The sequence below is a fragment of the Chinchilla lanigera genome, unplaced genomic scaffold (genome assembly GCF_000276665.1).
Source record: "Chinchilla lanigera isolate Chin_1 unplaced genomic scaffold, ChiLan1.0 scaffold00091, whole genome shotgun sequence".
Classification (NCBI taxonomy): domain Eukaryota; kingdom Metazoa; phylum Chordata; class Mammalia; order Rodentia; family Chinchillidae; genus Chinchilla; species Chinchilla lanigera.
The window spans coordinates 3,451,589-3,467,590 of record NW_004955492.1 but is presented as its reverse complement, the minus strand read 5'-3'; the positions used below and the strand labels follow the sequence as shown (position 1 = coordinate 3,467,590).

At 39.0% G+C, this 16,002-nt stretch overlaps 1 protein-coding gene across 2 annotated transcripts in view; it reads left to right on the top strand.

The window, feature by feature from the left end:
• Positions 1–16,002, top strand: part of Mtr (5-methyltetrahydrofolate-homocysteine methyltransferase) — a 101,259-nt gene that overhangs the window by 6,583 nt on the left and 78,674 nt on the right. Inside the window, exons 2-7 of one of the 2 annotated variants that reach the window (XM_005404927.2) lie at positions 2,035–2,120; positions 5,635–5,849; positions 8,101–8,190; positions 9,302–9,371; positions 11,569–11,661; positions 13,299–13,405. In XM_005404927.2, the coding sequence (XP_005404984.1) occupies positions 5,691–5,849; positions 8,101–8,190; positions 9,302–9,371; positions 11,569–11,661; positions 13,299–13,405 (519 nt within the window). In that variant the 5' untranslated portion in view covers positions 2,035–2,120; positions 5,635–5,690. The remainder of the gene's footprint in view (positions 1–2,034; positions 2,121–5,634; positions 5,850–8,100; positions 8,191–9,301; positions 9,372–11,568; positions 11,662–13,298; positions 13,406–16,002) is intronic. The other variant, XM_005404926.2, reaches the window with a different exon arrangement.

Here is a 16,002-nt window from a genome sequence, read left to right as displayed (position 1 = left end):
TGTCATTCCTACAAATAGCCTGTTTGTGTTCTCTTAGGAACTTGTAAGAGACTTTCCTTGGAAAATTACCCAGAAGTAAAATTGCTGGGTTTCCTTTTTTTCCTATCTTGTCCTGTCAGTTTCTCCCTTCTTCTTACCTCCCCTTTTCTTCCCCTTGTCTCCCTTCTCCCCTCCCCACTTCTTCCCCTTCTCCCTCCCACTCTGTGACATTTATTTATTTATTTGGGGGGAATGATGACACTTTACACTGAGCTATATCCCTAGCCCTTTTTATTTTCTGTTTTGAGACAAGATCTCGTCACGTTGCCCAGGTTGGCTTTAAATTTGTGATTCTCTTGCTGCAGCCTTCTGTATAACTGAGATTATTGTACAGGCACGCACCACTGTGCCCTGCACTGATTTTCTGTGTACTTAATTTTATTGAGTTTTGCTAAGCTGCTGTCCAGAATGGCTATACCTGTATTCCAGCAAGCACAGTTGAAGGTTTGTTTGTTTGTTTGTTTATTTATTTATTTAGTCGTTTTGAGACAGGGTCTTGCTATATAGTTCAGGCTGGCCTCGAGCTCACTTTGTAGCCCAGGCTGGTGTTGAGCTCGCAATGATCCTCCTGCCTCAACCTCGCGAGTGCTGAGATTACAGGCATTCACCACCACGCCTGGCAAATTCATATCTCTCTGATAGCTAATGAGTTTAAGCATCTCTTCGTACTTTTGCTGGCTATTTAGTTTCTCCCTCCCTTGACTATTTATATCTTTTGCTCATTTTTCTGTTTGGTTTCTTGTTTTGTAGAAGTTTCCTGTATGAATATCTAGATGTCCCTTTTAATTTTTTTTTTTTGTTTGTTTTAGTTTTTTTTTTTTGATACCAGGAATCAAACTCATGACCTCAGGCTTGCTAGGCAAGTGCTTAAGCTGCTGAGCTATATCCCTGGCCCTGTTTTAGTTTTTTGAGATAGGGTCTTGGTGTGTAGTTCAGACTGACCTTGACATTATAAAATTTTCCCCAAGCTATCATTTTATCATTTATTGTTTTTGTCTCCGGTGACCTTCATTCAAAGAAATCTTTAGTTTTTATTTTATCAGATTCATCTTTAAAGAAAAATGGGGAGTTGGGGATATAGCTCAGTGGTTGAGCCTTTGCTTAGCACATTCAAGGCCTTGGGTTCAATTCCCTGCCTAGGGGAAAAGTCTCAATCTCTGAACTCTGTGTGTGTGTGTGTGCGCGCGTGCGTGCATGCACGTGCACACGCGACTTTTGAGATTTAAGTTCCTTCCTATTCAAAATCATACAGGTCTTCCACATAAATTATAGAATAAATTTGGCAGCTTTCTAAGGAAAAATATCAGATATTCTGCTTAGAATTTTCTGAAGTCTTTGATCTCTTGCTTTTATGGTGACTCAAAAAATAAGACTGTGGCATTTATGTATATGGAGGCAGGCTTGTTTTATGGTAATAAACTACCTTAAAGACTGAAAACAAAGTTTATATTTCTAGATTGAGAAATCAGTACAGCAGGAGTCCTATGGAAAAGTACTAAGACTTTTTATGAAAATGGGAAGAGCCGCTGAGGTACTCTTCCATGGTCAGATTTATTAAATGTGTTTACTTGTTCAGTGGAAGAGATAGAAGAAAAAAAAAGACATGTAAGTAGTAAGATAATTGATGAATGATTGACCATATGGTTGATGCCAAAGGATGTGTTTCATTTTCTGTGAGAGATTGCATTTTTTTCTAGAAAATTTTGAATATCTTTTAAAAATGAAATTTCACATGTATGACTTACTTCCCCACTACCACAATCTTGCGTCCTCATTATTCTTATGAGTCAGTCACAAGCTCACATGATCTCATTTCAGGGTGAATTACAGCCAAATGGTTTTAAGGAGAAAAGAATTGAGTTGGACATACTATAGGTTAAAGCTTTCAGTCCTCATTTCCTCCCTTTCCTCATTCCTCATTTGAATGATCTCCTTTTGTTTTCACTAAGTGTTATCTTCTTCATGCCAGATTGATGTTTATTTCCAAACCTGCAGATGTGCCGTTCCTGTCCTAGCATGAGTGAGGCTGAGAGCTTTCAGCTTTATATGTAGGCTGTTTCCCCTGCTCACTGGACTTTGTGGTACGTAGAACACAGTCTTTACAGTTCTAATCCTAAGTATATGACAATAACAGTGAAATAGAAGTAGCTAACATTTACCAGATGTGTACTGTGTGTCAAGCACCTGTGTCTCATTTATAACTGTGACTTGAGAGGTCCAACTCGTAACACACGGTCTCACTTTATTGTCAAAATTCTACTATTTCTCTCTTTTTACTTTTGCGACAGGATCTCATTATGTAGCCCAAGGTGACCTAGAATTCGCAGCTATCCCCCTCCTCAGCCTCTCAAGTTCTGGGATTACAAACATTAATCTATGCTTTTAAAAGATATTCAGTCATGCCTGGGTTGATGTTTTTCTCTTTTGCTGAAACCAGAGAATTATCTAAAACCCCCCTACTTAGCGGAGCTGAGATGAAAACCCAGATTTCTTAGCTTTTCTCACCTTTCATGTTTAGCTAATTGTGTAAAACTCTGTTTACTAGCTGAGAGGATTCACATTGTGGGGTGTCCAAATTGTTGCCTCATCTAAATTTGCTTTGACTGTAGTTAGAAATGACTGGACCATTCCTTGCCTGATTACTGCTAGACTGTTTATTAGACATGCCCTATTCAGCCATGCCCTTTTTGTCCATATTTTCCAAGAAATGATTTCCTTTGTACTTGAAGTACTACTGGGTTTTTTTTTCTGCAGTACTGTGGGTTGAGCATAAGGCCTTTTTATTGAACTATGTCCCTAGTCTACTTTGTAGTTTTTATTTTTAGAGAGGGTCTTGCTAAGTTGCCCAGGCTGGGCTTGAACTTGCAATCCTGGCTCAGCCTCTCAGAGTGCTGGGATTACAGGTGTGTGCCACAATGCTGGGCTTAGTTACTGGCTCTTAACTTTGTTCATTTGTCAGGAAATCTATTCTCACACCTGCAAGCTCAATAAACACAGCCAATGAGCTGGCTTTGGAAAGGAATAGAATACCCTGAAAGAAACATAGTATACTTTGGGAAAGAAACCAGAACTTGGGTTTTCCTTACAGGTTACCAGAGAGCCTCCCTTGAAGTGTGTTTAGAGTGAGTCACTGAGAATAATTCTGTGTCCACCACTTAGCCCCTGTGCCTCTATTGTGTGCTTGAGAGACTCTAGACAGTAATACAAGGGGGGTTGGAAGTGTGGGCCCAATGCTAGCTAGTAAATATTCTTACATTAGCGGTTTGGGTTTTAAGTGATCTTTGCCTCTTTTTCTTGTTTTACCTCTTATTTTGTCATTTCAATTAAGGAAATATTTATTGAACATTTAGGTGTCAGATACTGTTCTTGGTGTTGGCAGCGACAGAGATAAGTTGGTCTACAGTCTTTTCCTCCAAGGAATAGCTTAGAACCAGCTCCATTTAATTTGAGCTTTGTTCCCTTTAGGGAACATAGAAGGAAAAGTTGACAAGACAGGTTGATGTCATTGTGGGTTTTTTTTTAATGACTTGTTTTAAACCGTTGAAGGTCTCTACAGAGCAGGGGGGAACCAAGTTGTTTAAAAACATTCTCTTGGTGTTGCTTGTGGTAGTACATGGCTGTAATCTCAACACTTTGAGAGGCAGGAGGATTATGAATTTGATACACACACACACACACACACACACATACACACACACACACATACACATACATACATACACACATACATAGCTAAGAATGTAACTCATTAGGAAGGCCCTGGGGCCTATCGCCAGTATTGCCCAAACAAACAAAACTCTTAGAAGATTAATCTAGTAACGATGCATAGGATGAATTAGAGTAAAGTGACCAGGTATGGTAAAGATAACCGTAAAGGTAAGAACCTTTAAAGGTAAAGGTAAGAACCTTTGTGCAATAGTTGATAATTTATAAAGCAACTCCACATACACAGTATGATCCCATTTGCATGCATGCAGACTGAACCTCAGAGAGGATTTGCGCTGGCGGGCATGTGCAGTGAGGGCTTGAAGAAAAGGGGTTGGCACTGGGGATGGAACATGGGACCAAGGGGAATGGCATTTTGGAGGCCAAATCTGTAGGCCTTGGGATTTCAGTAGATGTTGCTTATCAGCGAGAAGAAAGAGGCAGATAATACTGAGATTTGAAGGCTTCTGGAAAGGACCTTACTGTTCACAAAATTAGGGAGGTTAGGCAGTATAGCAAATTTGGTTTTGAATATTAGATTAAAAAGCAGGTGAGGGGCTGGGGATTTAGCTCAGCGGCACAGTGCCTGCCTGGCAAGCACAAGGTCATGAGTTCAGTTCCTGGTACTGGAAAAAACCAAAAAAAGAAAAAAAAAAAAAAAGCAGGTGAGTATGGCTAGGTGGCATTATCAGATGCACAGCTTGAAATTTGGGTCGAAGACTGGGACCAGGCATTTTTGCCACATCTAGAAAGTAGATACAGTTACTACTTTCGAAGGTTGGAAGGTAGATGCGAGAGCAGTGGGAGATGTCAGTGTGGTGGTGATCATGTGCAGAGAGAAGGAAATGGAGTGACTCAAGCTGCAAGATGATTTTGAGGAAGAGAAGGGGTAAATTTGAGGAGCTTGCAACTGAAGATCTTTGTATAAGACTAGGTCAGAACATGTGTAAAGTGAGGAGGATAGGAAGGACGTGCTGTGAAAAGAAAGCAGAGGTTCGGACAGCAGATAGTGGGAAGTCAGGGAAAGATGAACCAAAGAGACTCAACGTTATGGAGAGACTCAGGTCAGCATAGTTTGTAATTTCCCAGGCATTTTTAGAAACCAGAAAGTAAGATTAGAGGTGGGTGGGAATTGGAGCTTTTTCAGGGCCAGGGATTGGAAATTAAGAAGCAAGGGGAGAGTTGTGAATTTGAGAGTGTTTGCCAGTTGTTATTTCATAGATGAAGCACAGGTAAATGAGGAAAACAGTAAAATAAATGAGTTTGCAGGCCATTATTAATTTTGGCAGTAGGTGGGGGAGGTGCTAGTAAAAGCTCACACTTTAAATGTCAGTTTGGAATCTTTGGTGGTTTTCAATTATCCATGCTAAGTCTCCCTGTTAAGGAAGCATCTCATAGAATTAATAAGGAAAGGTCCTGAGGACTTTCTCCAGCAGCCTGGCCTAGGCTTGTGTTGCTCACTGCTCCCTGTTTTCCTCCTGTCTGAAATAGGACTGGCGAAGCCTGCTTTTATGTTGGTTGGTGCTATACTGCTGATTTTGTGCTTTGTATAAAGTGTTATATTTTTATTGTTAGGATTAATGACGTTTTGGGGTAGCATTTTTTCTAATGTTATAGAGTAATAGGCGCATCTTTTTTGAGTTCTACTTATTCCTTATTGTGAATTATTATAAATTACTCTAAATACCCCCTCTACACATCTTTTTCACTAACTCCTCTTTATTTTTTTGAGACAGAGTTTCATTGTGTAGTTCAAGCTGGCCTTGAACTTACCATGTAGCCCATGCTGGCTGTCAACTCACAGTGATCCTCTCTCTTCAGTATCCTGAGTGCTGGGATTATCAGCATGTGCCATCATGCCTGGCTCTAAAGTACAATTTTTATTTAAAGGAGATAGGAAGAAGACTCTTCAGGATGAGATAGAAGCCATTCTGCAGAAGAGAATTATGGTGCTAGATGGAGGGATGGGAACTATGATCCAGCGGTACAAGCTGAGTGAAGAAAGCTTTCAAGGTCAAGAGTTTAAAGATCATGCCAGGCCACTGAAAGGAAACAATGACATTTTAAGTATAACTCAACCTGATATCATTTACCAAATTCATAAGGTAAGTTATTTCCAGGTTCTTATACATTCATTCAAGCTGTTTCTTATACTAATGTCAGACCACTGTGCTATGTGTTGGCACAATGAGGAAAGAATCAGAAAGAAATAATTTATTATTAAAGAAGGAAGTGATTTATTCAGAAAGCCATGGATGGTGGACACTAAATAAAAGCCATGCACTGTGTTGGGCATTGTTGGGCATTTGGGATAATCAGATGAGCAAGGTAATTTTTCCTGACTCTGAGGCATGAAATGTTAACAAAACCCACAAAATCCAGGGCAGAGTTAGAGACTTCATGTTTACTGTCTTATTAAGTTATAGTAATAGCCCTTGTGAAGAAATACCAAAAGGTGATATCTTCATTGTTTTGGGCTGCTGTAACATTATCATAGACTAGGTAGCTTAAACAACATCTTCCTTACAGTTCTTAAGAGTGGGCAGTCTATGGTCAGGATGGCAACAAACCTTGTCTGCTCTGGGCATTCTTCCAGTTCACCATCTTTCAGGCATTATCTTCAGTCCTCACATGGTGGAGAGCAGAAAGAGGAAGCAAGGTCTTGTGTCTCTTTTAAGGGCATTACTATGACCTAAATGTTTGTGTGTCCCTCAGATTCATAGGGTAAATCCTAATACTTGGTTTGGTGGAATTAGGATATACCCTTGTAAAAGAGACCTATAGCAGCTTGTTTACCCCTTCCTTCTATCATTTGAGGACACAGAAGATGGCTTTCTGTGAACTAGAAAGGGGACTCCTGACCAATGTAAAGTCCCAAGACATAACTACCATTCACATATTTTAGTTTATACTTTAAAAATCTAAGGGTGGAAAAGTAAAAATTAAATTGGGTTTATATTGTTTCATGATTTGCATTTTTAAACTTTTTTCATGAGCATTAAATGTTTGCAAACTTAGTTTTATAACTTTATTATCTGTTCTGTGTGTGTATTATTTACCTAACTAATCTCCTTATTCCTAGGCATAAAAGTGGTTTTCAGGTTTTTTTGATCTTTTTTAAAAAATTAAATTTTAATTAATTCATTCTTATAAAACATTCTTATAAAAACTCATAGATAAGAATAAATTTCCATTTGAAAGTGCTATTTTTTTCCCCATAGATACCCACTATTAAGTGGTGTGTGCTTTTCTACATCCTTTTGTTATGTTTATATATGCATATGTGTATGTACTTACCTGGAAAACTCATAGTACTATTTGTGCATGTATATGTTTTACTTTTAATGGTGTCATGCTTTACATATTTTGTTGTTTTACTCATTACTCTGGAAGATCTTAATGTGTCAGTATATGTAGGTATACACAAAGTTTTTTTAGCTATCATATAGCATGTAAGAATATAAATATGTAATTTATTTAGCTGTCTTCTTATTGATAATATTTAGGATCTTTGTGACTTAGTGTTGTAAATGTGTTTATCTATGAGTTTTTATAAGAATGTTTTATAAGAATGAATTAATTAAAATTTAATTTTTTAAAAAAGATCAAAAAAACCTGAAAACCACTTTTATGCCTAGGAATAAGGAGATTAGTTAGGTAAATAAATACACACACAGAACAGATGGTAGTTTTAATTTTCTAGCTCTTTAGAAAAAGAAATCAGTTTAGGAATGGTTGAGTTTACTCACTGTTAGAAAATCAATGGGCTTGAGAGATAATAGGGTATTAGTCAGAGTGAAGTTGAGATGATGTCCCAAGAGTGAAAGCAGGAAGATAGGTTTCCAGCAGGAGACCAGTAGGGCATTAAACTCCTTAGAATTCTAGTAAGGGTGCAAATGTGAGTGAGAGGGACTAAGAGACATGGACTGAAAAAAAAACCTGGTCGGCATTTGAGATCTCAGAGATGGTGCAGTTTGCAGTATGGATCAAGTTGTACTGCAGCAGGGAGAAAGGTACAGAAACAGATATGCTATTTGTGGAGTGCCCAAGATGTATCTGATACTTACCAAAGAGCCACATTGTTTTCAGAAGGGGATTATTAGTACTTTAAGATGAGGATACTGCAATTGAGAGTTTAAGGGACTTGACTGAATTTAAGTTTGTTTGGTAAGCCTCTTGCCTTTCTGTGAGGTCCTTACACGTTCCTGTGTCTTGGCTCTAGTGCAGTGCTTTACCCTCAGTGAGTGGTCTGAAGGTGGTTGGTGATGGTGATGGTGATGATGAAAGGACATGTTTATTGTTAGTGGACAGGAATTCTAAACTTACAAGAATTGATATTCTTATCTCTTGTTGCAGGACTACTTGCTGGCTGGGGCAGATATCATTGAAACAAATACTTTCAGTAGCACCAGTATTGCCCAAGCTGACTATGGCCTTGAACACTTGGTAAGAATTACATGTTACCTTGTATCTAAGATGCTTATGAGCATTTGCTGCATTGGTAGTTGCCAGTAGGAAAGTCACCTTGAAGCAGCAGTCAAGCTAATGCCTCATTAGCTGTTATTAGTGGTAAGAGGCAGATAATGGTTTGAATCTCCTCTGGTTTTAAGCACAGTAACCCATTCATTTTACAGCTAGTTTCTTTTGTGGGCAAGTTATACTGAGAGTAAAGCAGTAAAAATGGTACTTACTATGCAATGGCTTTTGATAAAGGCATAATCATTGCTTGTGTGCACATATAGACAGGATGTAAATAAACGGTCATGACTATGTTGCAGCAAAACTTTATTTACAAAAATATGCAGGAACTACGTTAGGCCAAAGAACAATACTTTGCCAGTTCTTATTTAGGATATTGCAGTTATTTAATTATCTAATGTGGGGCTTCATGACACATAAGACTATAGAGGAGGAGATTGTGAAAATTACAAATCTAGGACCACTGATCTGGTATGTGGGAGGGTTTCTGAAAAGCCAGTAACATCCTTAACTTGCAGGCCACACTTTGTGTTATGTACACATTTCATTTCCTAGTAAGAAGATGCATAATTCCTTATCAAATTCTTATGAAGTTAATAATCTAGAAAATGTTTAGAATGATTGATAACCAACCATTGTACATTGTGAAGGAAGTCAAGGCCAGGGGAAGTTGTGGGAACCACCTGGCCAGGCAGTGACAGAGCCAGTCCTGGAATGCAGGTGTTTTGCTTCTATAGCCTGTATTTCCATTATTACCATACTCTTTCTTAGTTTATGTATTATTTAATTGTACCAGCTTATTCTGTGACATGCCAGATTGTCCAGAGGTTACCCTTTTTACCAGCTGGCTCAGGATTTAGGAGAAGATCATAGGAAAGCAATTACCAAGGACTCTTGCCATTTTCTGCTGCCTTTCAAGGCTGGGGCAACTGATAGAACTTGGCTATGATTTCACTCAGCCTCAGATTAATTCATTTTACATTTCCTTGGTGAATGTAATTGAGTATTAGATGGTTACAGATTCCTTATTGTGTAGAGGAAAAGCAGCACAAACTAATGCTAGTGGTTGATGTGTTAGGCCTACTGGATGAACAAGTGCTCTGCAGGTGTGGCCAGAAAAGCTGCTGAGGAGATAACACATCAGACAGGTAACAGATATTTTTCTTCTTTTCTTGCATGCTTGGTTTCTCTGATATTCTTAGCTCTATGTACTATCCTTATTGCAATTTTTACTTCTATGACTGACCTTTGGCTTATGAGCAACTGCACATATTGTATTTTAACCTATTTGTAGGTAATTTTTCTGTTGCTTTTAAATAATGAAGCATTCATCATCACTCTGAAGTGATGTTATCCCTGTGGAGCTTGGGCTCCAGATTTACCCTTTCACTCTGCTGGTGTCAATTGCCTGACTTTTTAGCTAGTCCTGTGTATTTAGACCTGAAATGATTTCTCTCCCTTTGGAAGCATATCATCAGATTATTAACAGCTGACTGATTTATTGTTTTGGCTGTTGTTAGGTGTTTGATCTGTTTCTTCTAAAGCTGCCCTTCTCACCATGATTGTGCTATGTAGGCAGAGAGTGCCTTTGGAGCGTTTTGTTCTTTCCAGGACTGATGACCTTGACAGCTGTGCAGCACATGGAAGAGTGTGGCATTAGATTCAGTCTTGCTGGCACTTGAAAAGTGACTCTTGAAACAGTTAACCTCCTGACTGATTGCGCTCAGAACACTTGGGCACCAGCTGGTGGGAGGCTTTGAGAGTGGAAAGGAGTAGAAGAAATATATGGAACGCCTTAAATTTTGGAAGTGTGAAGTTTTTGCCAGTAGGAAAGGTGTACAACAAAATTGTTAAGAAGTTAGCCACAGCATACTAATGAAGGCTAAAGCAATTTGTAGGAATTCTGTTCTTTAGTGATAATGTTTAAATCCATGGAAATCCATAGACTGTTTCTCCAATAGAAAGGCAGGGCAGAGGATATTGAACTGGCTTAAGCAGTGAGAGATAAGGATGTTTTTCTTGTACCTATATTATCACTCAGTTTCAGGGAAGTTAAAGAATATTTAGGCCTGTAACCTGTTCACAGGGTTATCAACTAGTTAGCAACTTTCTTCAGTTCCATTATAAGGCACAGCCCACATTATTGAGTAACTAACATCACCAAAAGTAACGTGTAGTATGATCTTGGCTTCTGTGATATGTGAACACAAATTGAAGCCATCTTAGAAGCACCTTGATTCTGCTTCATACTTGAATTTCAGACTTTGTAGTTGTTAATTCTGCAAAAGGCCTGCAATACTAGAGTGTGTGTCAGGTTGAATGCTCCTTGTGAGGCACATTGTTATGTTCAGGACCTGCAAGACTTCCAAAGTATTGGGAGAGAAAGAATTTGTCTAAGCCAGGCGTGGTGGCTCATGCCTGTAATCCCAGCACTCTTGGGAGGCTGAGGCAGAAGGATTACTGTGAGTTCAAGGCCAGCCAGAAGTGCACAGCAAAATCCTGTCTCAAAAAAGACAAAAAAAAAAAGGAATTTGTCCAGACAAAACTGTAGTGATAGAAACGGATTATTTATAGAAGCACTTTGAGGTCAGATATCTCACTTTGAGGTGAGAATTTATAGGTTTTTTTGGAATTAGTTTGGTGATAATATTTACATATCCTTTATTTTGCATGACTTCCCCAGGACATCTGGAGAGACCCCTAAAACTAAATGTGTATTAGCAGAATCTGAATCATCCCACTAAGTGGCAGAAAGACTATAAATAGCCTTTTATTAGTTCATTAGAAGTAGTTTTATCATCCAATGAATTCAGAAAAAATTCTAGGCTTCCAGAGCTTTTTGTATTTCAGAGTTGTGTACAAAAGATGTCTTTGTTACTTTCTTGTTGCTGAGACACAATACCTGACACCCACAATTGTAAGGAAGAAAGGTTTATTTTGGCTTACAGTTTGCAGAGGTTTTAGTCTGTAGTCCACTGGCTCCAAGGCAGGGGAGCATGGCAGAGGAGGTACAGCTCATGGCATGGTGGCAGCGGAAGCTGAGAGGAATCAAGGGAGGAAGTAGAGAAATACACCTTTCCAGGCCACACCCCCAGTGATTCACCTCCTCCAACCAGGCTTCACCTCCTACCATCACATTTAGCCATAAACTCATTAGTGGACTAATCTGCTGATGAGTATTGCACCCCTCTAATCTTATGAATCCATGAGGCTTTGGGGGGACATTTATAAACCACAACAAAGGGTTATAGCCCTGTGTTCTAGGAAAAGTCTGATAGGCTGTTGATTCACAGCAAAGAGATTGGGCTATTTAGGGATTTCACACTTGTTTTTCTTTTCCCAAAGGAGTCAAGAGGTTTGTGGCCGGAGCTCTGGGTCCAACTAATAAGACGCTGTCTGTGTCCCCATCTGTGGAAAAACCAGATTTTAGGAACATCAGTGAGTATTTATCATATATGATTTGGGTCTTGCCTTGGTGTGTCAGTAATCTGTAAATCTCTAAAACAGAACCAATAACAGGATTTGCCTCAGGGATATTGTAACTTTGTCTGAGGGTTTATAGTAGTGTCTGGAATATGGTAGACATCTAAATAAAACGTTGCTATTATTATTTCAGATTGCTTATAGATAGGTATACATAGTGATGTGTTCATGCTTTCTTATCAGAGGTGGAAATAAAAGCAGTTGAAATAAAGTTTTGAAGTGAGAAGAAGAGTTTTAAAGTGAGAAGATGAACAAATTTGGTTACCAGCTCTTGGCCTATTATAAAGTAACCTACTGTATCCCCATGTAATAATATAGCAGGAAGCAGTCTCAATTATCTAAACATACTAGTGTTATAAACTAGCATATCATCAGATTATTGATGTATATGTAAATGTGTATATGTAAATGTGCTTTGTTGAGATTTGATGAAATCTAGGAATTAGGTTAATGTCTAAGCATCAAGACTATATAAAAAAGAATTAACATGTCAGAGCTGAATAGTTATAATACCATATATAGTAATGGATGTTGTGTAGATGACAGTTTAAGGTAAGTACAGTTTGTAGGCTTTTGGTAAGAACTTAAATGCTGTTATATCATACTTTTTCATTAAGAGTTGCTCTTACCTGGCTGCTGTGTGCTTATTGCTTTCTTTGGTCTAGACATGATAGTGGGGGAGCTGACCTCTCCTTGTTCCTGTATTATATAAAGTCAGGTTTACTTACACAGTAAACATCAATTTCCTGTTTAGGTTTTTCTGTTGAATACCTGAGCACTTTTTCTTTTTTCATTGAGAGAGAAAATGAGGAAAGGGATGAATTCTCAGGTGGAAATAACACAAGATGGTTTTGTTTTTGAGGCAGGGTCCCACTGTGTAGTTCAGGTTGGCCTTGAACTCATTATGTAGTCCACGCTGGCCTTGCACTTATAGCAGTCCCCCTGGCTCAGCCTCTTGAGTGCTGGCACTATGGGTGTGCACCACCATGCCTGGTAACACAAGATGCTTTTAACAAAAACTTCGGAATGATGGAACACTTTTAGTTGAGACTTGTGGTAGAGAGGCCTCCTCTCCAACAGCATTCGTGTAAGGGCAGGAGTGAAATCCATATGACTGTCCCCTTTAACCAGAAAGAGTGAGATTTTTTTTTTTTTCTGGTACCGGGAATCAAACTCACAACCTCGCGCTTGCCAGGCAGGCTCTGTGCCACTGAGCTAAATCCCCAGCAAGAGTGAGATTTTTGAGGCAGGTTGTGATGTACTCAAATCATGTGTTTTACACTCACCTCTTAATTGGCTTACTAAAATGATCTGTAGGAAGAAGGATACGTTTTAAAGATGTTGAGCATAAAGCACATGGTTCCAGAAGTTTACATACCTTTTTACTCCTGGTCCCTACATGGGAAGGGAAAGTCATGTGTCAAGTGTTTAGGAGCAGCTTATTCAGTTTATTCGGCTGTTCAGTTTATTTGGCTCCCATTACTGCCATATTCATTCATTTAATTAGCAAAGGTTCATAGGTGCCGGACCTGAATCTCCTATATCCAGAAGGTATGGGTGACTGATGTGCTGTGGTGATTTATTTTTTGTAGCATTTGATGAGCTTGTTGAAGCATACCATGAGCAGGCCAAAGGACTTTTGGATGGAGGGGTTGATATATTACTTGTTGAGACCATTTTTGATACTGCCAATGCTAAGGTGAGTTAAGGGGAGAAGGGAGAGTGCTGGGGTGAGGGCTGTGAAGAACCCTGTAATGCAGGGAGATGATAGTAGCCATTATCAAATTGAATATATTTCCTGTATTTGCTCCATTTTAGTCTTGAATATTTTTAACTGAGGCCAGTTGAATAAGTAAAATTTCAAAAGAGCTGCGTTTTTAGCTTTTGAAAATGTTTTTCTCATGCAGTTAAATATTTTTATATATTACTACTATGTGTACATATCTGTATATGTAGTAAATGCATGATGTAGTTGTAAACTTGAAAGACACATAAATATATGGAGTGAAAGTAAGTATTCTTCTTTGTTCTAATCTTGTATATCCAGCTGTCTTTCCAGAAAACCAGTTTGGGAGTCTTGGGAAAGATTCTGTGTATCTACTTTTCTGAGAAAGACTCTGTACAGATATAAGATGCAAGTGTGTGCACATGCATGTGTGTGCATATGTGCTCTTTCCATAGATACAAAGGTGTATAAGCACACAGTAGAAATTATATATCCTTAAGTATGTCTGTTTGCATAGTACATCTATAGGATAAATTTCTACAGGTGAAATTACTAAGTCAGAATGTATGCATTTAAAATTTTTATCCTTAGTGTGCGTTATCCTGTGTTGAGATTATACTCAATTGTATCTCCACTAGCAAGAAGTTTGCAGTAGTGCTAATTTTCTTACATCTTCTCTGATACCATGTATTAAGGTTTCTTAGCTTTTGCCATCTGGACAAGTAGAAAACTTATAACTCATTGTAATTTTGTGTTTTTCTACTATAAATAAAATTGAACATCTCCTTTTCTGTGATTTATGTCTTCTTTGTTCCTTTGCCCTTTTTTTTTTTTTTTTTTTTTTTTTTTGTTTTTTTCTTTCAGGGTCGCGAATCGAATTCACGACCTCGGAATTGCAAGAATAAAAAAAATAGAAAAACTACTCAGTCTACTTTCTACCTTCAACAACTGAATATTTTTTTTTTTTTTTTTTTTTTTTGGTGGTGCTGAGAATTGATTCCAGGGTCTTTTTGGTTTTTCTCTGGTACCGGGAACCGAACTCACGACCTTGCGCTTGCCAGGTAGGCGCTTTTGCCGCTGAGCTAAATCCCCAGCCGATTCCAAGGTCTTGTCTTTTCTTTTTTTGGGGGGGAGGGTCTTTTTGAGACAGGGTCTTGCTATGCAGTTCAGGCTGGAGCTCACTTGAGCTCACTTTGTAGCCCAGGCTGGCCTCGAACTTGCAGTGATCCTCCTGCTTCAGCCTCCCGAGTGCTGTGATTACAGCGTGTGCCACCACGCCCAGCCATTCCAGGGTCTTTTCACTGAACTACATCCCCAGCCTCCTCCTTCCCTCCCTCCCTCCCTGTCCCTCTCTTTCTCTTTCTCTCTCTCTCTTTTTCATTCTAAATTTTATTTTAAATTCTGAGACAGGGTCTCATCAAGTTGCCCAAGGTAGGCTTGAATTTGTAGTCCTCCTGCCTCAACCTCCCGGGACCTCCCTGCTACCACCATGCCCAATTATTTTTTAAATTCTTGAGGAAATAAAATCACAAATTCAGAGATTTTGAGCATTTTAAAATATTATTTACTAAAATACTTGCATGTAGGAAGCCATTCCCATCCAGAAGCTCAATGCGTACCATGTTAATCAGCTTTCTGTCACTGTAACAAAATAACAGATAACTGTAAAGAGAAATGGTTAATTTTGGCTCACAGTTTTGGAGGTTCCCGTTCAGGACCCATTGGCTTGGTCCTGTGGAGGATGTGCCAGATGGCAGTAGTGGAGATTACATGGCAGAGCAAACTGCTTACCTTATGGCCAGGGTTCGTCGGGGCTTTCAAGATCCTCTTGGATGTGACCTAAAAACCCCTCACTATGCCCAACCTGTACGTGAAAGTTCCACCACCTCCCAGTACTGGCAACTTGGGGACTGCCTTTAACATGTGGACCTTAGGAGGACATTCAAGATCCAAGTGACAGCTACTGCCCTACCTCACTCTTTTTTTTTCCCTGTATGAGGGATTGAACTCAGGGCCTTGCACTGGACAACTAAGCTGCCTTTGCAGCACACCTACCTTACTCTTAACATCATTTTTATTGAGTTCTCTTTTTATACATCAGAAATTGTTTTGTGGAGTTGGGCTTTGTGGTGCATGCCTCTAATCTCAAGATACTTGGGAGGCTGAAACAGGATGATTGTGTGAGTCTTGCCTTAGTAGAACTGTCTCAAAATAAATACAGTTTAAAATGTTATGGGAATGTAGCTCAGTGGTAGAGCGCTTGCCTGGCACACATAAAGCCCTGGGTTTAATCTCCAGTACTTAAAAAAAAAAAAAAAAAAAATCTGAAGTGAGATTCAAAGCAATTCAGGTATAATTTTGAAAATAAAAGCAGTTAAAAACAAAGAAACATCTGAAGCAAGATTCAGATATACATTTGAAAATAATCAGCTGGGCATGGTGGCGCATGCCTGTAATCCCAGCACTTGGGAGGTGGAGGCAGGAGGATCATTGTGAATTTGAGACCAGCTTGGGATACAAAGGGAGATCAAGGCCAGCCTGAACTACATAGTGAGATCCTGTCTCAAAAA